The sequence below is a fragment of the Lutra lutra genome, chromosome 13, assembly GCF_902655055.1.
Source record: "Lutra lutra chromosome 13, mLutLut1.2, whole genome shotgun sequence".
NCBI lineage: Eukaryota > Metazoa > Chordata > Mammalia > Carnivora > Mustelidae > Lutra > Lutra lutra.
This window is the reverse complement of record NC_062290.1, coordinates 61857158-61879372: the sequence shown is the minus strand read 5'-3', so window position 1 is coordinate 61879372 and position 22215 is coordinate 61857158. Positions and strand designations below refer to the sequence as shown.

Here is a 22215-nt window from a genome sequence, read left to right as displayed (position 1 = left end):
TTTACCACTTTCTTCACAAAGTTCTATCCTGTAGTCAAACCGAGTGCTTGTCCGTACAGAAATCCCCAGCGCCACCTCCTAACCATGGATAGTGGAAATCATTATTGAGAAAAGACTGTTCAACAGAAATTCTCTTTAGTTCTTGATCTTTTTACCAAGGGACTGGATTGTTAGACCTGACTTCGTGGTTCAGCCCACGTGCCGTCCCATGACAGTGACTGCATCCTCTCACACTGCGGGGGACAGCAGCTGGGAGCCTGGGCCTCGTCTCAGGGGCAGTTGTGCTGGAATGGCCTTGTAGCAACATTGGTTGTTTACTGTCAGCTCTCTGAGCACGTCAGCAGGATCTGGGTAAAGTCCCGGGAGCTGTGACCTTGTCTTGCCTTTCTGAGCATGACAAGTCTGGGGTTGTTGACCAGGGTCTGCAGCAGGAGCCACCTCGTCCTGGACCTGGCTGAGATTCGGGGACCTAGGAGTGAACCAGAGCAGATGGACTTGGGGGATGGGGCAGCTTGTCTCTGTTCTCAGAAGCTCTAGGAGAAGCTGAGTGGTAGGTGTGTGGTGCAGGAGAAGGAGCTGGATGGGGACTTCTGGGGACATGAGGGCAGCTGGAGGGATGTGAGTTTGTGCCAAAGCTGGATGTCTGCAGTTAGGAACAGTGACGAACGTAGTCCAGACCAGTGCTCACAAGACGTGGCTAACTGGTGGGCTTCCCAGCAGAAGGCAGAGCAGAGTAATAAGGGTGGGAGGGGTGGGGTAAACAGTCTTGATCCTCAAGGGAGCAGAGAATGGTAGCCAGAAGAGCTTGGTGTAACTAAACCGAGCCCCATCTTGGAGGGCGTCTGGCATGAAGCCTGGGATATGGGTGAGGTCTCAAACAAAGGGACTGGAGGACACAGACAGCAGAACTAGGGCTCCTTCCTGGGAACATGGGAGGAGCCCACTTAGAAGGACAAGGACATCAGGCCTCCAGGGTCCCCTGGCCAGGCTGGCTACGTGCTAAGCCTCCTGGTCTCCTCGGTAGAGGGCTCCCCAGGGCACAGAGTATGGAGGAAGGGGGAAGCTGGGCCATGTCATTGGGGCTCCCAGAGAAGCCTTAGGGTCCTCGTTGCCTGTTGTCCAAGCTCAGCATAGGTTCAAACAGGAGGCTTACCTGTCGACTGATTTAGGCACCAGTATTTGATGGCCCGCTGCAGCTTCCTCTCCCTCTGCCCTGTGATCAGGATGTTACAGAAGCTGACGAGCACAGGGTTGGTATGATAATGATCCACATAGAGCATGCCGATCCAGGCACTGAACCCTGAAACGCACAAGGCAAGTCAGGCCAGGCAGCACGCCCTCTGTCCTGTCCCGGGACGCACGAGCCTGGGCCACGTTGTTCCTCAACAGTGCTGTTTTCACTGAGAATCTAGAAAATCAGGTACAAAGAGCTAGAAGGGTTCTCAGGCTATCATTCTAATCCATCCCTTTTGCAGAGACCTAAGCTGACAGCGGGAGGAACGCCGTGGCTTGTACGGAGAGGCTGCCAGGCATACAAGCAATGGGGGAGTGAATGAATGGACACAGGTCAGAAAGAAAACCGAGACGATTTTTGCTCTACAGAAATGGCTTGATTTGGGAGTCTTTTCATCAGGACAGACCATTTTCTTAACTATGTTTCCAGCTAATGACACTGTTAATTCTATGACGTATTCTTCCTCAAAATGTTCAGGTAAATTAGTTACATTCTAACTGTTCAGATGGAGTTCTAGTACTTCTTACCGCTCTCCATGATACCGGGAAGGTCTGTCAAATATGCAGCTGTTTCACTAGCCTGAATTCTCTTCTATTAGGCTGAATGCTTTTTTTCTGCTCAGCATTAGAGCCTCCATGAAAGCTGAATTCTGGGCAGGAAGAGGGTGTGAAGTCCAGGCCTCCGGGACCCGACCGGCTGGCAGCTTCCAGAAAGCTGCAAGAGCAGCGCCCCCCTCGCCCCCCGCCCCCGACTCAATGCATAGCCACCGGGGATCAGCCACTCACCCATGTCCGCTCCCTCATAGCCATTCTGCATGATGGTCCTGTCAATGCGTGCGATCAGCCACGTGCCCAGGACGCAGCTGATGAGCAGTCTGGAGAGACAAGCGCCCAGGCCCAGCAGTACGTTGTAGAAGAACAGAAAGTAGTTGAAGTTGTGGAATGCTTTCCTGCAAACAGAGGCAGGCAGAGGGGCAGCAGGCTTTGAGCAGGAGGAGGCGGCTGTGCATGCTGGCTCAGGGCCCCAGGCCTGGGGTAAAACCCTGCAACTCCTGTCTCCTAGCCGTGTGACGTGATTGTCCCGGCCACACAGCCCTGGTCTGGGGATGAGCTCAGATACAGTGCAGGTTGTCAACGGTGGCTGTGATGTTTCATGGGATCCTTGGGTTTTAAGGTTTCCTGTACCACAAGAAATTTCGTGGCCACAGCTGGCTTTGTGGTTACAGCAGAGGTTGTAGCTTTCCCACTGTCCATTGTCATAATGACCTGCTCCTCTCCCCCTTCCCCCGCTGGAACTGTTCCAAGTCCTCCAGGGGAAACTTCCTAGATGACCACTGGATTGTGTGGTTTCCTGTTGCCTGAGGGTGGGATAAGTCCCCAACTCGGGCATCCTGGATGTCTGGGCCATCTCTAGGAGGGGTCTTCCTGGGGTCATCACTCTGTACCCCCTGTCTGCCCCTCACCATCCAAGGCCACTGCACGGTTGCCATATTGAATTCTCACTGTTCTTTCAACACGTCTTGCCCTTTCGTGGCCAGCTGCCTCCATCTGGACCACGAGGGCTGCTGGTCACGCATTCTCCTCAGAGTTACCCACCGGAATCCCACCAGCCTACTGCATTCAGCTCAAACGTCCCACTTGCCATTGAATGACCCATTTCTGTCTCTCTTTCTCCATTACCTGCCTCGCTCTCATGAGGCTGTTACCAACCACCCCTCACCCCGGAGTTGTCGCCATGTGTCTGTGTCTGCTGGGCCCTGTGGACGGGGAGCTTCTGCAAGCAGGTCATGGAGGGATACCTCTGTGTCCTTAGTGCCGGCTTTGTTTCCTCCCTGAGTGAAGGGCTTTGAATGAGTGAACCACAAAGGATCACGTCGGACCAGGCACTATTGTTCTAAGTGCATAATGGAACACAGTTCATGCTCCAAATACCTCTCTGAGGTGCGCAATTATTTGTAAAATGAGGAAACTACCATTCATGGGTGTTCTGGAGGGCCACATACAGTGCCATCGCCCATAAGAGAGCCAGGATTTGGACCCAGGCAGTTGGGTCCCAGAGGCCGCTCCCAAACCACCACCCCTCGCCCTCTCAGGGAGAGCACCGTCTGCCCAGGAACCTGCCAAGGGGGAAGAGGAAGGAGCGAGAGGCTGCTGACATCCAAGCCTCCGATCCCCACTCCCTTCGTTACCCCACCTGTTGTTGAGCGCCAGGGGCTTCTGCCTGTCAGCTGCGCTCATCTTCGGCTGCAGGAAGAAGGTGGCGGCGATCCACACCTGCAGGACCATGAGACCCAGGACGATGGCTATGGTGAGGCTGAAACACAGGGCAAGACAGTCCTGAAGTGGCCTTGTCCAAGCCCTCCTCCGGTGCCCGGTGACAGAGAGGACAGGGACCAGCCAGCCTGCTGGGACAACATGAGCCCCGGCTCTGGGCTTTATGCCTCCAGAGCCTTCTCACACCCACTGTCTGATGAGAAAACAGGCTCACGAAGGGCGGACGGCTTTCTCAAAGCCGCATGGTCAGGTCTTGTGACTCCAGACCGGAAGTTCAGGATTTAATTACATGTGACCGCTAAGCTGCGTGTTTAACAGCATGGAAATCAAAGAAAAGGATGGGGCTTTTCGAGAGTTCATGAAGGCCCTGAGAGTGGACAAGCAGGCTCTGCCCAGCCTCCCACGTGGCTCTAGGGGAGAATGGAACCAAGGAACTCAGAGCAGGAGTTCCCAGAGAGGGCCATGTCCTGTGTTTGCTTCCCCGAGAGGCCGTGCGGGGCGCTTAAATGGGGCCTCGGCTTCAGGTGGCTAGCTCCCAATCCTGCCTCTTCCCCTCCTTGGACATACTGGTGAGGCCTCTGTGACTCTGCTTTCCTGTGTGAAAAATGGGCCTTAATATGAGACTCAACCTTCCAAGGGTTCCTAAGACAAAAGATGCACAGTGAATTCTCAGTAATGTCAACCTTCACTTTTACCTTCCACAGGGGTAAACTGAGGCTCAGAGAAGCAGTTCACCCAGGGTCACAGAGCTGATCGAGAACCTAAGTTCAGGTTTTCTCCTCTCTCCTTCCACTCTACTGCCCTGACTCTCATGTCACCTCCCTGAACCTCAATCTTCCCGGCTATGAAATGGACACATATGTCTCCCCCACAGACACAACTGTGAGCACCCCCACTGACCAGCGAGAATGCAAACAGTCTGTGAACCGTAAGGTTCCCATGGTGATGAGTTGCTATTTTGGCCCATCCTTGGGTCAGAGCTGAGAACGTGGGTCCAGGAATTAGTGAGATCCCAACAGGGAAGGGGCAATTTGAACAGGAGCTCCAAGGCCCCGGGCATGGACAGAGAGCCCGCCCAGCACTTACGTCCCAATGCCCAGTCCTTGGAGCATCTCCAGGCCCTGGTTGTGGATGACAGGCAACACCAGGCTGTACATGATCAGGATGCCACAGAGGCTCTGCACCACGTGGATGATGAGGTAGCCTGGGGGCCAAGGGAACGCACAGTCACCCGAGGCCCTTCGTGACCCAGTCATACCTGGCCCTCCCTGAAGTCCCCCCTCCAGCCTCTTCCCACTGAAGGTCCTGGCATTCTTGCTTGTGCTGTGTCTTCTGCCTGGGACAATCTCTCTTCTCTCTACCCACAGCCAGGACTCTGCAGGCTCCTGGGGAACGGGTGTTGAACTACAACAGGTCACGTGAAGACACTTACCCCACAGCATGTAGGCTATTTGCCAGCCAGAGTACCTTGCAATGGCCACCTGGAATTTAAAAAGAAAAAGGGTCTCAGAGGGGAGAAAACACTGATCACCTCTAACACATGGGTCAAGCGTCCCTGCCTCATCTGAGGTTCACCAACCCATACACCAAGACAGGTGTCATGACTGTCATCGTTTTACAGAAGAGGAGACCAAGGCTCACCCAGCAGCAGAAGTGAGGCCCATGGACTCCCAGTCCGGGCTCTTCCTCCCAGAGGCTGCTGCCCCGTCCCAGCTGCAGGACACCAGGATTCAGCAAACCCCTCGGTCTCAGAGCAGAGAGAGGCCTCAGAGAACTCACCACACTCTCCGAGGAGGAAGGATTATGGAACTTCAAAGGGAGAAAGTGTTTCTTTCCTGCCCACAACCTCTTCATGTGCTTTCTAGAGGAAAAAGTGGGAAATCAGGAATGTTCATGGCCACAGCTGTTTATGCGCTTCGAGCTCAAGAGATGTAGACAGAAAAGCCAGTGGAGGGAGATGGTGGCCGGCTCGGCTTCCCTGTGTTGACCATAGCTCCTGGGACGTTCTCGTCAGACTTAAAAATACTTTCAAAATACTTTTTAAATTGAGATATAGTTGACATATAACATTATATTAGGTTCAGGCGTACAACATAATGATTTAAGTGTATATTGCAAAATGGTCACCATGATGAGTCTAGTTAACATACATCATCTTGCATAGTTATAAGATTTTTTTCTTGTGATGAGAGCTTTTAAGATCTATACTCCTCAGCTTGTAAATCTGAAGCACAGCACTATTACCTAGAGCCACCAGGCTGTATATTACATCCCCATGATATTTATTCTATAACTAGAAGCTTATACCTTTTGAGTCCCTTCACCCACCCCACCAGCCCTGCCTCTGACAACCTCACATCTGTTCTTTGCATCTGTAAGCTTGGATTTTTGTTTTGTTTTAGATTCCACATATAAGTGAGATCATACAGTATTTATCCTTCCCTGTCTGACTTACTTCACTAAGCATAAGACCTTTTAAGGTCTATCCACGTTCTGCAAATGGCAAGATTTCATTTGTTTTTATGGCTGAATGGTATTCCACTGTGTGTGTGTGTGTGTGTGTGTGTGTGTGTGTGTCGCATCTTCTTTGCCCGTTCCATCCATCAACGGACACCTAGGTTATTTTCATATCTTGAATATTGTAAATAATGTGGCAATAAACATAGGAGTGCAAATATGTTTCCAAATTACGGTTTTTGTTTTCTTCCCGTAAATACCCAGGAATGAAGTTGTTGGATCATCTGATCAGAAGTTCTATTTTTACTTTTTTGAGGGACCTCCATGCTGTTTTCCACAGCAGCTGCACAATTTGCATCCCCATCAACAATGCACGAAGGCTTCATTTTCACCACATCCTCGCGCATACTGGCTACTTCTTGTGGTTTGGGGACTAAACTAGCCATTCGAACCGATGTGAGGTGATGCCTCACTGTGGTCTTAACACAGTCATATGTTTCCCTGATGATTTAAAAATCTTAATATAGTTTGTAAAAATAATATGTAATTACCTAGTCTTCATGGCGACTAAATGTGGAAGTTGAGACTCTCTGTGTGTGGCTTTTATTTTTTTCAATTTGCTCTGTTTTCTTATTTGTTCTGTGATGAATATGTATTAGTTATGTAATAATATTTCAAAACAGGTAATAATGGAAACCCATATTTAATGATAGGTCCACCTTATAGCAACATAAAGGAAACAGAGAAAGGGACCACAGCCCCTCATGCTCCCAGCACCCCTGCAAACTGCTCTCGACCTGGCCCTTTGAGTAAAGATTAGGCTGGTAATGGTTATGTTCATGGTGCATTCTCATCTGTGTCCTGCCTTTTTCCTAACATCCTATCTCCAGCATTTTCCAGGACGTTTTGCGATTTTATGACCACTAAATTGGGAAGACTCAGTATGAAATAAAGAATGTAAACATGTCATTAATAGTTTGCATACATGGGGCATTTGGGTGGCTCAGTTAAGCATCTGGCTTCGGTTCAGGTCATGATCCCAGGGTTCTGGGATAGAGCCCCACATTGGGCTCCCTGCTCAGCGGGGAGCCAGCTTCTCCCTCTCCCTCTGCCCCTGCTTGTGTTCCCTCTCTCGCTGAATCTCTGTCAAATAAATAAAATCTTGAAAAAAAAGTTTGTGCATTTATTACATGACAAAAAGATGGTTTGGGGTTCTGTTAGGTTCAGTAAAATATATTCAATTATTTTCATCTCTTTTTTTAACTTTTTAAGGTTAAAAGTTAGTGTCTGTTAGGAAATTCAAAATTGCATCTGTGAGCTTCATTGTCTCAGCTTAGCAGCCTGGAGTAGAGTACGCCACCAGGAATGCAAACACAGAATGCAAACACAGATTTGCACAAGGCACAGACAATTTCTGGAAGGATACAGAAAATGAATAATGCTTAGCTCTGGGGCAACAAACTGGGATCTGAACGGGAGAAGGATTTTACAATAAATATTTTTATAACATTTTAAAAAAAAGAGAGATTAGACTAATTCTAAGAGAAATAAAAATACGAGCACAGTGCTAGTACTATCTGGTTGTGGCATTTTCTTATCCACTATTTCCTTTGCCCCATGGTCTGTAAAGCAGACAGGATGGGGGTCATCAGTCCTCATGACAGGAATGGGAGGGAGGGGCCAGCCTGGACAAGAATAAGGCCTCCCACCCCTGTGCCCTCTACCCATGTCAGCGCAGACAGCTCTAAAAGGTGGTTGTGGCTGGTTGTGGTCCAATGTCTCACTGATCATCTCCCAGGCACTTGCAGGCCATATCCCTGCATCAGGGAGGGCAGGGGAGAGTGGCAGTGTCCAGTCCACCCACAGGATCCAGGGACAAGAAAGCAGAGAGAGGGAGCAAGCTAGGGCTGGGATGGAGAGCTGGGGCCTCTTTGTACCAGGAGAGTACTTACTTGCCTGCCATCTGCAAGAGAGCCACACTTTGGGCAGCCAGATGGGGAGGCTGTAAAGGCAGGATGCTCCGGGGAAGGGGAGGCAGTAAGAGATGGCCCTGGGCCTCCTGTGACTGCATGTGAGGGAAGAACTGAGAGACAGAGAGATACTGAGAGGAGAGAGAGAGGAGAGAAGGCGGATACCTAAAATTCAACCACTGTCTGCAGTGAAATGCTCACTACATATTCAAGGCCATCCCCTCCTCCTGCTCTGCTCTTTTAAAGACTCGTGCACCCGGTGTCCTTGACCTGATCTCCTTTGGTACCCCCTGAGCCAGATGCACCTGCTAGGAACCCACTGTTAGTCCTGGGGAGCAGGGCAAGTCTGAGCCCCAACAGAGATGCTGAGCGTACAAGACGTGATAAGGCATCTCAGGGCAGAAGACATGGCCAGCTGCTAATGGCACGGCTGAGTTCTCTTGTGTTTTGTCTCAGCCTTCTCAGCTGTTAAAACAGAGATGGAAGTGCCTCTCAGGTTGTGGTGAAAATCAAAAGAATTATTTTTTTAAAGATTTATTTATTTATTTATTTGAGGGAGAGAGAGAGAGAGATAGATCATGTATGCATGTCAGGGGAGGAGCAAAGGGAGAGGGAGAAGGAGGGAAGCAGACTCCCCACTGAGCGGGGCTTGATCCCAGAACCCTGAGATCATGACCTGGGCTGAAACCAAGAGATGGCTGCTTGATCAACTGAGCCACCCAGGTGCCCCTGAAAATCAAAATATTCTAAGCACAATGTCAAGCTTATAGCAGAAGCTCAGATCAATAGATTTTTTGGTTTGGGACTTTCTGTTTTACAACCAATAAATGTGGCTACTCCTGGATGGCATACACATTCCTGGTTTCAATTCGGGCACTGCTGTCACTACTCAGGAATTTCTAGAAAATTCTAGCTGAAGACACACCAGTGACTCCCAGAGCCCTCTTACCGGTAACAGGCCAATATGTGGAACAGATAGCTCACGCATGTGAGGGAGGCGGGCAAGATGGTCACCAGCCAGACTCCTGAAAAAGAAGAAGTCACGGCAGAGGCCTGAGAAGATGAGCCAGAAACATTATTTTCAAAATACAGCTGTTCACATCAGAAAGAGCCGGGTGATTCATTTTACTTCCTTTAACACATTTCTTGTATACATAAAGTTTTGCTTCTATTTCTTCTATTTCTGTCTCATTTCAGACACACACACGCCCTTGCTATGCTTTGCTTCTTGCACAAGCCTCTCCTTTGATATTAAGATTTTCCATCTACAGTAAGTAATGGGAAGAGAAAATGAAGGAGTGTACACCTCCCAGTCACCTCCCACCCTTGTAGAATGACTCATAGTTGACTTCTCTTTGCCACCCCCGGTAAAAAGCAACCCTGCGCAAGGGTAATTGGAGCCAAGAGGTCTTGACTGACGTCTTTCATCACTCTTTTGGCAAGTTTTTAATATGTTGTATCTAATCTGCTTTCACGTGATCCTGTGTGCTTGGGAGCAAGTTGGGGGTGAAGAAACAGGGAAGGGGAATGATGCGTATATAGAGAAGCTTCCAGACAAGCTGTTTATCAGTTGGGCCAAAAACCATTTTAAAAACAACCAATACCTCTTCATAATGAAAAACACTCCATAGAGTAGAAATAGAAGAGAACTTCCTCAACCTGATACAGAGCATTTGCAAAAAAAAAAAAAAAAAAAAAAAAAAAAAAAAAAAAACCAACCAAAAACCAAAACCAAAACACAAAAAACCCACAGCTAACACCACGCTTAACAGCAAAAGACTGATTGGTTTCCCCCCTAAGTTCAGGTATAAGAAAATCAATGTCCACTCTTGCCAGTTCTACCCAACATCGTACTGGAGGGCCTAGCCAGGGAAATTGGGCAAAAAAATGCAGCCAGTCTGCAAAGGGAAAAATAAAACTACCTCTGTTCACCCGTGACATGTTCTTATATTTTAAAAATTCTATGGAATGAACAAACAAAAAAGATTAAAACTCATTAATAAACAAGTTCAGCAAGCTTGCAGGATACAAGACAAATATATAAAAATCAACTATATTTCTAGGCACTGGCAATGAACAAAATGAAAATATGCTTGCATTAGCATCAAAAAGAATAAAATACTTAAGAATAAACAGAAGAAGTGTGCAACCTGTACCCTGGAAACTACAAAAGACTGTTGAAAGAAATTAAAGAAAATTTTGATCCATGGAAAGACATGCTGTATTCCTGTACAGGAGGGTCTCTGCTAACATGGTAACACTCCCTGAACCAATCTAAAGTTTCAATCTAATCCTTCTCAAAATTCCAATGCCAATTTTGCACAAATCAACAAGCTAATCTTAAAATTCATATGAAAATGAAGAGACCTAGAATAGGCAATATAATCTTGAAAAGGAAGAAGAAAATTTCAGGACTCACATTTCTTGATTTTAAACTTACTACAAAGCTACAGTAATGAGGACAATGTGGTACTGCCATAAGGATAAACAGATCAGTGTGATAACCTGAGAATCCAGAAGTAATCAGCGTACTCACCATCAGCGTACTTTCAACAAAGATGAAAAAGACAATTCAATGGGGAAAGAATATGCTTTTCCACAAATGGCACCGGGGTAACGGATATTCACATGGAAACCAGTGAAGTGAGAACCTTACCTCACAGCATATACAAAAATTAACTCAAAGGGGGATGATAGGTTTAAATGTAAAAGCTAAAATTGTAGAAGTCTTTAAAGGAAATAGAATAAATCTTTGTGACCTCAAGTTAGGCAACGTTTTCTTAGATGCACACATGTAATGAAAGAAAAATGACTATGCTGAACTCCATCAAAATTAAAACCATCTGTGTTTCAAAGGACACTGTCAAAAAAGAGGAAAAGCAACCCACAGACTGAGAGAAAAATTCTTGCAAATTGTATCTCTTTTAAGGGATTTATGTGTAATATAAAGAATTCTTACAGCTCAGTAATAATTTAGAAACAGGCAAAGAATCTCCATGGAGATAAACAGAAGATGTACAAATGGCCAATCTCCTCCAGTCCCATCGCAGTCAACATCCTTAGACATCAGGGAAATGAAAACCAAAACCACAATAAGATGACATTTCACACTTCCTAGATCGCTATTAAAAAACAAAAAACAGGGCGCCTGGGTGGCTCAGTGGGTTAAGCCGCTGCCTTCGGCTCAGGTCATGATCTCGGAGTCCTGGGATCGAGTCCCGCATCGGGCTCTCTGCTCAGCGGGGAGCCTGCTTCCTCCTGTCTCTCTGCCTGCCTCTCTGCCTGCTTGTGATTTCTCTCTGTCAAATAAATAAATAAAATCTTTAAAAAAAAAAATCAACATGTGTTGGTGAAGATACGGAGAAACTGGATCCCTGATACATCACTGGTGGTAATACACAGTGAGGCAGGTGCTTCTGAAAATAGTCTGGCAATTCCTTGAAAGGTTAAACATAGTTACCTTACAATCCAGAATTCCACTCCTAGGTATATATCCAAGACATACGAAAATATATGAAAACCTTGGAGATGAATGTTCACAGAAATATTACTCATAATAGCAAAAACGTTGAAACAACCCAGATTTCCATCAACCGATGACTGGATCAACACAATGTGGCATATTCATACAACAGAATAAACTCCAGCAATAAAAAATAATGAAGTTTGGTCGCATGCCATGACATAGATGAACTTTGTAAACATTTGCTACGTGAGAGAAAACGGTCAAAAAAGACCATGTATTGTGGGATTCCATATATATAAGAAGTCCAGAAGAGCCAAATCCACAGAGCCAGAAAACAGTGGTAACCTAGGGCTGGGAATGTTGAGGGGAAATGAGGAGAGATTGTAAATGATTATGATTTCTTTTTAAGGTGATGAAAACGTTCCACATTTGATTGTGGTGATTGGTCGCACAACAGTGATGGCTGAGAATATACTAAAACCACTAAACTGTACTTTAAGTGGATGGATTGTGAGGTGTGTGAGTTATATCTTTGGAAAGATCTATAAAGAACTCCTCAAACTCAACACACACAAAACAGATAATCACGTCAAAAAAGAAGACATGAAAAGACCCTTGTCCAAAGAAGACATACAAATGGCTAACAGACACATAAAAAAAATGTTCATCATCATTAGCCATCAGGGAGATTCAAATCAAAACCACATTGAGATACCACCTTACACCAGTTAGAATGGCCAAAATTAACTAAACAGTAAACAGTAAGTGTTGGAGAGGATGTGGAGAAAGGGGAACCCTCTTACACTGGTTGGTGGGAATGCAAGTTGGTGCAGCCACTTTGGAAAACAGTGTGGAGATTCCTTAAGAAATTAAAAATAGAGCTTCCCTATGACCCTACAATTGCACTACTGGGTATTTACCCCAAAGATACAAATGTAGTGAAAAGAAGGGCCATCTGTACCCCAATGTTCATAGCAGCAATGGCCACAGTTGCCAAACTGTGGAAAGAACCAAGATGCCCTTCAACAGACAAATGGATAAAGAAGATGTGGTCCATATATACAGTGGAGTATTATGCCTCCATCAGAAAGGATGAATACCCAACTTCTTTATCAACATGGACGGGACTGGAAGAGATTATGCTGAGTGAAATAAGTCAAGCAGAGAGAGCCAACTATCATATGGTTTCACTTACTTGTGGAGCAGAAGGAATATCACGGAGGACATGGGGAAATGGAGAGGAGAAGTGAGTTGGGGGAAATCGGAGGGAGACAAACCATGAGAGACTGTGGACTCTGAGAAACAAACTGAAGGTTTTGGAGCGGAGGGGGTTGGGAGGTTGGGTGAGCCTGGTGGTAGGTATTATGGAGGGCATGTATTGCATGGAGCACTGGGTGTGGTGCATAAACAATGAATTTTGGAACACTGAAAAGAAATAAAATAAAATAAAATGAAAAAAAAGAAGGAAAAAGAAAGCTGATTTCCATTCCTTCCAAGTTTTAAATGTGTTTCTGTCCCAGCATCACCAGGATTAGGCAAGGGCTATATCCCAAACTTCAAGCATCACAAAGGATGCGGGTAAACCCCCATAAATCTCACCCCCAGGGGCACAGGGAGCCTCGAAGGAAAGGATGGGAGGTGTCTGGCCATGAGCAGAGCGAGTGCAGACTTACTCCAGCCAGCAGCGAGAGCATGGCTGATAGCACAGTTTTCATTTAAGGTTTATTGTCCCAAAGATGAATGTTTATCTTCAAAGATGAAGCCTAAAAGTCTCTCTCAGCCAGGGGACAGCGGTATTAAAGCCGAAAAAGATCAAGATGGAGCGAAAATTTTATGTTTTGACTCTCAAAGTATCTAAACATGAGAGAAATACACAGAAGAGGGGGTACAACATGAGTGAATATGGTGATATATTTACTCCGGGTTCACCCAGAGTGAGTAACCGAGGTTGGCATTACAAACTTGCCCAGAGGAGGGGGAAAATGTAAACTTTCAAAACTATGACTTAAAATCAGTATGACTGAACTTGAAGATTAGACTAGGCTTGCTGAGCTCGGTACTCAGGGACTCCTCAGCCTGAGCATGAACCTACATTAAAAATGAATGGGAATGTTCAAGGGCAACAGTGAAGTATGTTGGTATGGAAGGGGTGGTACCCCAGTGCTCCCATCAAAGTAACTTTCCACGCCACGTGTATGAAAGAGAATTTCCCTCAAATAATTCACAGGAGATCTGTTTCCTTCTGGTTGCCGTACTCTACCAGATTATGTGTCTTAAGTAAAAATATCATTTGCAACACCTGTTTCACAACTTAAAGAACATTTGGTAATTTATGGCCATTAAATGTCGATGCTACTGAGGTTTTTGGAAACCACTTCCCACCCCGTTCCAAGACCCCATTTAAAGATGAGGAAGCTGGGGCACCTGGGTGGCTCAGTGGGTTAAGCCTCTGCCTTCGGCTCAGTTCATGATCCCAGGATCCTGGGATCGAGTCCCGCATCAGGCTCTCTGCTTAGCAGGGAGCCTATTCCTCCTTTCTCTCTCTGTCTGACTCTTTGCCTACTTGTGATCTCTGTCTGTCAAATAAATAAATAAAATCTTTAAAGATGAGGAAGCTGAGGACAAGAGAGAGGACCTGACCTATCTGATGGCAGGGAGTTTACCTAACATCTAGTCTAGGGCCTTTCTTAGCAGGAAAGAGGGAAGAACTCGCCTCCCTCCCTAGGCAACAGACAAAGAATTAGAATGTCGTTTTCAAAGACAGCTGGTATCTTAAGGTGAAGTGACTGCTATGGACAGACTCCTATATCAAGACCCTAACCCCAGCATGATGGTAGGTCGAGTTGTGGCTTTGGGGTTTAGTGTCATTATAAGAAGAGAAAGGAGACAGCTGGCTTCCTCTCCCTACTCTCCAGCACTGAGGATACAAAATCAGGAAGCAGGCTCTCACCAGACACCAGACCTGCTGGCACCTTGAACTCCTCAGGCTCCAGAACTGGGGAATGAGTAAGTGCTTGTTGTTTCTACTACCCAGTCTACAGCAATTTGTCACAGCAGTCCGCACAAACCAGAAACTACATATGAACAGCAGAAATAAAATTTCCATATAACCCTAACGAAAAGCCATGACTTGCTGTTTTATTTTTTCCAAAGTGAAAAAGAGATGATGATTTAATTGTTCCCACTGGCATCAAAACAAAATGGGCTATTTAAAATGAGAAAACTCTATGGGGCACCTGGGTGGCTCAGTGGGTTAAGCCTCTGCCTTTGGCTCAGGTCATGATCTCAGGGTCCTGGGATCGAGCCCCACATCCAGCTCTCTGCTCAGCAGGGAGCCTGCTTCCCTCCCCCCGCTACCTGGCTCTCTGCCTACTTGTGATCTCTGTCCGCCAAATAAATAAATAAAATCTTTAAAATGAGAAAATTCTCAGGGCATGTTTAATTTAGCCCCAAACAGATTTTAACAGAATGGCCCGGATCCCAACCTCACTGGCCTTCCAGTCACCCAGGGAGGCATAGACCAGTTGTAACCCACTTGTCTCCCAAACCAGGCACCTCATGCAGATAATAGCAATGCTACAGAAATAATTATCCCAAGGGTGCACCTGCCTCGAGTTCCAAGTCCTTCTCCCAGTTTCCCACTCTTTCCCAACAAAGGAGGTGTGGTGGTTTTACCTTTGGTGACGCTCATCAGCTCTTTCACTTGCAGACTGACTGGGGTCAGTGTCCCCGTCTGGTTCACGGAGGCGATGTAGCTCTCCAGCTCCCCCTCAAACACATCCAGCTCGTCTCTCACATACACGAACATGCAGAATTCAATGACAATGAACTGGTACAAACAGCAAACATTTCAATGTCACACCCGAGTCCAGCCTAGTAAGTGAATAACATATGGCCCTCTCTTTGGTTTTGAGGTCAAAACTCTTTAAAGCTCAAAACTCATCTGAAATAGACTCTGGACAGTGGCTATCCCAACATGAGCGGGACTGTGACTTCTTTGAGGACTTCTTTGGAGTCAGCCCAAACTCTTTTCTTCACCCAATAGCACACAAGACTAGGTCCTACAAGGGCTCAAGGAACTCTTCAAACATTAATTACATCCAAGTGAAATGAATGCCTAACTGTGACTAAGGAGTGACCTTGGGGACAATCCCAGCTGTATCTCTCACCACTCACTGTCTTTCTGGTGTCCTGGTGGTAGCCATGTTAGAGAAGGTGCTGGTTCCTGTATGCAGGTCACACGTGCTCACTCCCGTCATCTTGTCATCATGGTTCCGTGGCTCTATGCCTACCATCATACCGAAGCTTCTAGAGTTCCTACTACCATTTTACTTCATCAACCAGATTTTGTCTGTCTTTGAATGTGCAGCTCCAAATGTTACCATCTTCAGGCAGTGTCTCAATCTAAGATAATTCACTCAACTTTCAGAGCACTTTCACCTTTTTTCTCTCTTTACATGGCGAGTACTTCATACCACATCGTATCCCCTTCTCTTACACCATGGGCCTCTCCTAGGCCAAGACTGATGAATCCACTGTCTTCTCTCTTCCATGATCCCGGGGCTTGATCCCAGGACCCTGAGATCATGACCTGAGCCGAAGGCAGAGGCTTTAATCCACTGAGCCACCCAGGTGCCCCATAGAGTTTTCTCGTTTTAAATAGCCTTCCATCTTAGCATGGTGCTTGGCATTCAGTAGAGAGCCACCAAAGACTTAAGGAACACAGTAACTTCAGGTTGGTTATTCACATTGTGGAGAACTCCAGTTGTCCATTAAAATCCATTCTCCCCTTTGGGCACAAAGCTGGACTACCTTTCCCAGCCTCCCTTGAGTTAGATGTGGCCACATGACATGGTTCTTGCCCCAGAAGAGGAATGGAAGGAATGTGTGCCAGTCCACACAGGTCTTTGAAAACCTTCCATATGCATTTCTCCATGCACCTCCCCCTTCTGCTGACTGGATGCAGATGGTGAGGGTTCTTGGAGATAATGAGGAACATGACAGAACAATCTGGGTTATGGAGTAACATGCAGAGGTCCGCTGCCCTCCAGAACTGAACCCCACCCACTCAGCATTGTTACATGGGCAAAAATATAAATAGTGTCAAGTCACTGAAATTCAGGGGTTTATGTGGTACTTCAGCATTACCTAACACATTCATTTAAAACTCAATCACAGGATTAATTTATATATAGGTAGCATCCAGAAGACAATTTGGTCTTGCTATTTCTATCTCTCCAGGTTGATCCCACTTTTGACTCAGACATTTTACCTCAGGTAACTTTGACCACATGAAATGTTTTGATCCCATGCTTAATAAAATATTAAAATCAAAATTATGCCAACATTTACATTTTTTGGTTGTTGAGAAAGCAAACTTAAATAATACACCTAAGCTGAAACATGATTATCACCCATACCCCATAGTTCACACGAGGGTTCACTCCTGGATTCTATGGATTTCAACAAACCTTTGATGACATGTATCTACCATAATAGTATCATATAAAGTATTTCCACTGCCTCAAAAATCTTTTGTGTTCTGCCTATTCATCCCTCCCTCTTCCCAACACGTGGAACCCACTGGTCTTTTACTGTCTCCATAATTTTGCCTTCCAAAATTCATGCAGTTGGAATCATACATTGTGTGACCTTTTCAAATTGGCATCTTTTACTTACTAATAAGCATCTAAGTTTCTTCCATGTCTTTTCATGACTTGATAAGTCATTTCACTTTAGTGCTGAGTTGGATCCCATTGTCTGGATATACCAAAAACTATTCATCTATTCACCTACTGAAGGGTTCTTGGTCACTTTCATATTTTAGCAATCATGTATAAAGCTGCTATAAACACCCATGTGTAGGTTTTTGTGTGGACATTAAGTTTTTAGTGCATGTGGGTAAATACCAAGGAAGGTGATTGCTGGATCACATGGTAAGAGTATGTGTAGTTTATCAGAACTTACCAAAGTATCTTGCAAAGTGGCCATACCATTTTTATTTCCACCAGCAATGAATGAGATTCCTGTTGCTCCACACTCTTATCTGTATTTGATGTTGTCAGTGTCTTGAATTTTCGCCATTCTAATAGGTGTGTAGTGGTATCTCATTGTTGTTTTAATGTGCATTTTCCTGAGGACATATCCTGTAGAGCATGTTTTCAAAAACTTATTTGCCATCTGTCTATCTTCTCTGGGAGGTGACTATTAAGGTTTTGGTCCATTTTCCAACATGGTTATTTATTTTCTTCTTATTGAATTTTAAGTCTCTTTATATATTTTGAATAAGACTTTCTCAGATGTGTCTTTTGCAAATATTTTCTCCCAATGGGGCTTGTCTTTTTGCTCTCTTGACAAGGTCTTTTGCAGAGTAAAAATGTTTTTATTTTAGTGAAGCCCACCTTATCAACCTTTCATGGACTGTGTCTTTGGTGTCATATCTAAAAAATCATCACCACTTCAATGTAGAGAACAAACTGATGGTTACCAGAGGGGCGGTGGGTGGAGGGATGGGTGAAATAGTGAAGGGGAATAAGGAGTGCACTTGTTGTGATGAGCACTGGGTGATATATAGAATAGTTGAATCACTATACAGTATATCTGAAATAATATGTTAACTATACTGGAATTAAAATAAAAATACATACATACATAAATACATAAATTCACACTTATCAGTCCCTCAAATAAATGCTTGGTAACGCCAAAAATAGTAACAATAATAAATTTCACTTCATTTAAAAAAAATTAAAAGTCATCATCAAACCCAAGGTCAACTAGATTTTCTCCTATTTTACCTTCTAGGAGTTTTATAGTTTTGCATTTGATGGTTAGGTCTGTGATCTATTTTAAGTTAATATTTATGAAGGTCTGTGTCTAGATTTTTTTTTTTTTTTGCATGCAGATGTCCAGTTGTTCCAGCATCATTTATTAAAAAGAAAATCTTTGGGGGCACCTGGGTGGCTCAGTGGGTTAAAGCCTCTGCCTTCAGCTCAGGTCATGATCCCAGGGTCCTGGGATCAAGCTTCACATCAGGCTCTCTGCTCAGCGGGGAGCCTGCTTTCCTTCCTCTCTCTGCCTGCCTCTCTGCCTACTTGTGATCTCTGTCTGTCAAATAAATAAATAAAAATCTTTAATAAAAAAAAAGAAAGAAAACCTTTGCCCCATTGTATTGCCTTCGCCCTTTTGTCCAAGATAAGTGACTGTATTTATGTTGGTCTATTTCTTAGCTCTCTATTCTGTCCACTGAATCATTTGTCTATTCTTTGCCAACACCGCAGTGTCATGATTAGCGCAGCTTTTGCAGTAAGTCTTGAAATTGAATGGTGTCAGTCCTTCAACTTTCTTCTTCTCCTTTAAAATTGTGTTGGCTATTATGAGTCTTTTGCCTCTCCCTGAAAACCTCAGAACCACTTTGTCAATGTCCACAACCTAACTCCCTGGGATTCTGATTGAGATTGCAACTGAATTCCAATATAGATCAATCCCGATATATGTAGACCAATTTGAGAAGTACTGATACCTTGACAATATTAAGTCTTTCCAAGCATGAATATAGAATATATCTCCATGTATTTATTTGATTCCTTTCAACATAGGTTTGTAGTTTTCCTCATATAGATCTTGTACATATTTTTATTAGATTTACATGTAAGTATTTCTCTTAGGGGAATGCTAATGTAAATGATATTGTATTTTTTAAAAGATTTTATTTATTTATTTGACAGACAGAGATCACAAGTGGGCAGAGAGGCAGGTGGGGGGTAGGAGGGGCAGGCTCCCTGCTGAGCAGAGAGCCTGATATGGGGCTCGATCGCAGGACCCTGAGATCACGACCTGAGCCGAAGGCAGAGGCTTAACCCACTGAGCCACCCAGAGGCCCCGATACTGTATTTTTAATTTCAAATTCCCCTTGTCCAATGCTGATATATAAAAGAGCAAATGACTTTTGTATGTTAACCTTGTACCCTGCAACCTTGCTATAACTACTTATTAGTTCCAGAATTGAGGTGGTTTTTTTTTTTTTTTTTTAAGACTTTAAGTAATCTCTGCACCCAGTGTGGGGCTCAAACTTAAAACTCCGAGATCAAATGTCACCTGCTCTACTGACTGAGCCGGGCAGGTGCCCCTTCAGGAGTTTTTTTGTTGATTCTTTTAGATTTTCTACATACACAAACTTGTCATCTGTGAACAAAGATATTTTAACTTCTTCCTTCCCAATCAGTATAGCTTTTATTTCCTTTTCTTGTCTTATTACTTAGCTAGGATTTCCTAAGTAAATGTTGAGTGGTGAGGGGGAACAGTCTTGCCTTCTTCCTGATCTTGGTGAGAAAGCTTCTAACTTCTTACCATGAAGTATGATGTTAGCTGTAGGTTTTTTGTTGATATTCTTTATCATATTGAAAAAGATCCCCTCTATGACTAGGTTGCTGAAAAATTTTCTCATGAACTGGTATTGAATTTTGTTAAATGCTTTTTCTGCATCCATTGATATGATCATGTGGTTTTTCTTCTTTCAGTTACTGATATGACTGATTACGTTAATTTTAATATTATACCTTTGTATATCTGAGATAAATCCCACTTGGTTGTGGTGTATAATTCTTTTCAGTAATTGCTAGATTTTATTTGCTCCCTTCCATTGTGGTTCTCCTACCCACCTGTCTGTCTCCAATTTTAGGGGCAATGGTTTGTACCATGACTTCTCTTTCTTTATGCATTTAAGAAGAACTATGGATTTTTCAGTTTGTTCAGGTTTTTACTTGTTGTTAGGATCGAGTGGCATCTTGCAGACTCTTTACATAGAATTGATAACCAGAAGCCTCCATAAATTATTCAATTATATTTATTAGTAATATTTGCCATGTGGGTGAAAGTATCCTTGGAGTAAAAATGGTAGGGGTCAAAATATTGTTCTTCTTTGATTTACAGAGATTTAGTTTTGACCTAGCTTTTAAAGAATATCCCCTGCCCTAACCCCATCCCATTTATGAAACAGAAAAGGATTTGTTCAGATCTACTTACAAGGTACAGGCATATGAAAGCCAACACAGTGGTTCCAATCATTCTGCTTGGGAACTGAAAGCAGGGATCCCACTCATAGATTCTGGTTTGGAACCAGGATTTTTTAGTCTCCCTGTGAATGAATAAATAACAAGAAAAGAGAGGTTGTAGTTGATAGCAAATGCCTAATTCTTCTGAAAATAAACTTATTGCCACTGCTTCATCTTAGAATGCAGGGAAGAGAAAGAACACTGATATATCCCAGTTTTCATTCTCCCCTCATTCTTAAGAACAGAGACTGTTTTACTCAATACAGCGATTCAGCAGACTAAAGGGCTATGGCTTCTGACTCTTACAACTAAGACTGGAAGACCAAGCATGGGCTGATCAGAAGTGACCACAGTGTGGCATGGCATTTTGGTGAAGGTGCTGAGGTAGAATTGACACAGCTGGGAGGGACCCCACTGCCTTTCCTTCTTTTCTCCTACCTGGCGTCTGAAATGCAGACATGATGGCTGGTCCAAGCTGGAGGCTGACCAGCATCTACCTTGGACATGGACAGTCTTCATGATGACAATCACTAAGAATGGCAGCCGAAAGACAGGTGATCAGCAAACTTCCATGGTGGGCAATGTGGGGTCAGTATGAACTGCCTGCCTGCAGAATTCTTTTACATGAAGAAGAAAGAAATCTCCCTCTTATGTGTCCCACTGTTGTTTTCCATTTTCTGCTACACGTGAGCAAATGTAGTTCTAACCAAAGTATGAGCCTTGCCATTGTATGACCTTGGACTAGCCACTTCCCTTCTCCGGGGCACATCCCCTTGTATATGGTGGCAGTGGCAGGGATAGGTCACTGAAGACCAGGTGCTTTTGCTTGGCCATGAGCTATGTCCTCTTGTATTGGTAGGAGCACAGCAGTCTTTCTCTGGGAACCTGCTCCCTCCCATCAGTCCTAGTGGTTAAGTGAGCCTGAACAACTTCCTAGTTTCAATGGTGAATATGTGACAGGCTTAACAATCCATTTACTCTAATTGCCTAGCCACAGGAATTGGTTTCGGAAAGATGTGTAGCCCCATGTGATCCAACGAATCACAATGTGATTTTGGTTTGAATTATTAGAAAGGAAAATGTCTTTTTCCTATGAGCTTAAACCAAGAGGGTATAAGCTTAGAGATTCTGGGGGCCACCACGGGGAGGAAACCCCCCTCACTACAAGGCTAACACAGATCAAAGCAGAGCTAAGAGAAAATGAGGGAACTTGCCCTGATTCTTTTATCAATGAAGCCACTGGGTCAATGGCCATCTGCGCTCACCGCCTCTACACTTTCAGTTATGGGAAGCCATACGTTTCCTTCCTCTCTTAAATCTACTTTGAGTTGAGTTTCTGCCATTAGCAGACAAGAGTCCTGACTACTCTGTGCCCTTCCAGGCATCTCAGGGGCTGCCACACCTCAGGGCTCGTCCACACCGGTGCAAACATGGAGGGGTGAATGGGGGTACCCCGTGGCTTACTGCAGGGGGGGCTTCCTCAGGAGACGTTTGACATGTTCCGCCTGGTGAACTTCCAGGAAAGGCTTTTCTTCCTGTGAGAAAGGAGACAGATGTATGATGGGGCTCAAAAATCCTTGTGACAGGCTCTTGTCACAGAGGCCAGGAATTTGGATCAAGTTGTTCTTCTGGATGGAGCACAGTGGTTAAGAGACAGCCTCAGCAACCGAGCTCTCTGGCTGTGGTTCCCGCTCTGCTCCAGACCAGCGATATGACCCTGGGCAATGCAACCCACCTCCCCGGGTCCGAGTTTCCTCACACA

General features: G+C 44.9%; 1 protein-coding gene across 4 annotated transcripts in view; it reads right to left on the bottom strand.

The window, feature by feature from the left end:
* Window positions 1–116: 116 nt before the first annotated feature.
* The window catches only part of LOC125083866 (stimulated by retinoic acid gene 6 protein-like), a 48633-nt gene continuing 26534 nt past the window's right edge, over window positions 117–22215 (bottom strand). For 3 of the 4 annotated variants that reach the window (XM_047700853.1, XM_047700852.1, XM_047700850.1), the window contains 11 exons: window positions 21918–21988; window positions 20425–20536; window positions 15076–15229; window positions 8884–8959; window positions 5287–5368; window positions 4940–4988; window positions 4594–4711; window positions 3428–3547; window positions 2020–2183; window positions 1154–1300; window positions 117–469 (listed from right to left, as the gene is read on the bottom strand). In XM_047700853.1, coding sequence (XP_047556809.1) covers window positions 321–469; window positions 1154–1300; window positions 2020–2183; window positions 3428–3547; window positions 4594–4711; window positions 4940–4988; window positions 5287–5368; window positions 8884–8959; window positions 15076–15229; window positions 20425–20536; window positions 21918–21988 — 1242 coding nt within the window. In that variant the 3' untranslated portion in view covers window positions 117–320. Of the gene's footprint in view, window positions 470–1153; window positions 1301–2019; window positions 2184–3427; window positions 3548–4593; window positions 4712–4939; window positions 4989–5286; window positions 5369–8883; window positions 8988–15075; window positions 15230–20424; window positions 20537–21917; window positions 21989–22215 lie in introns of all 4 variants that reach the window. The other variant, XM_047700851.1, reaches the window with a different exon arrangement.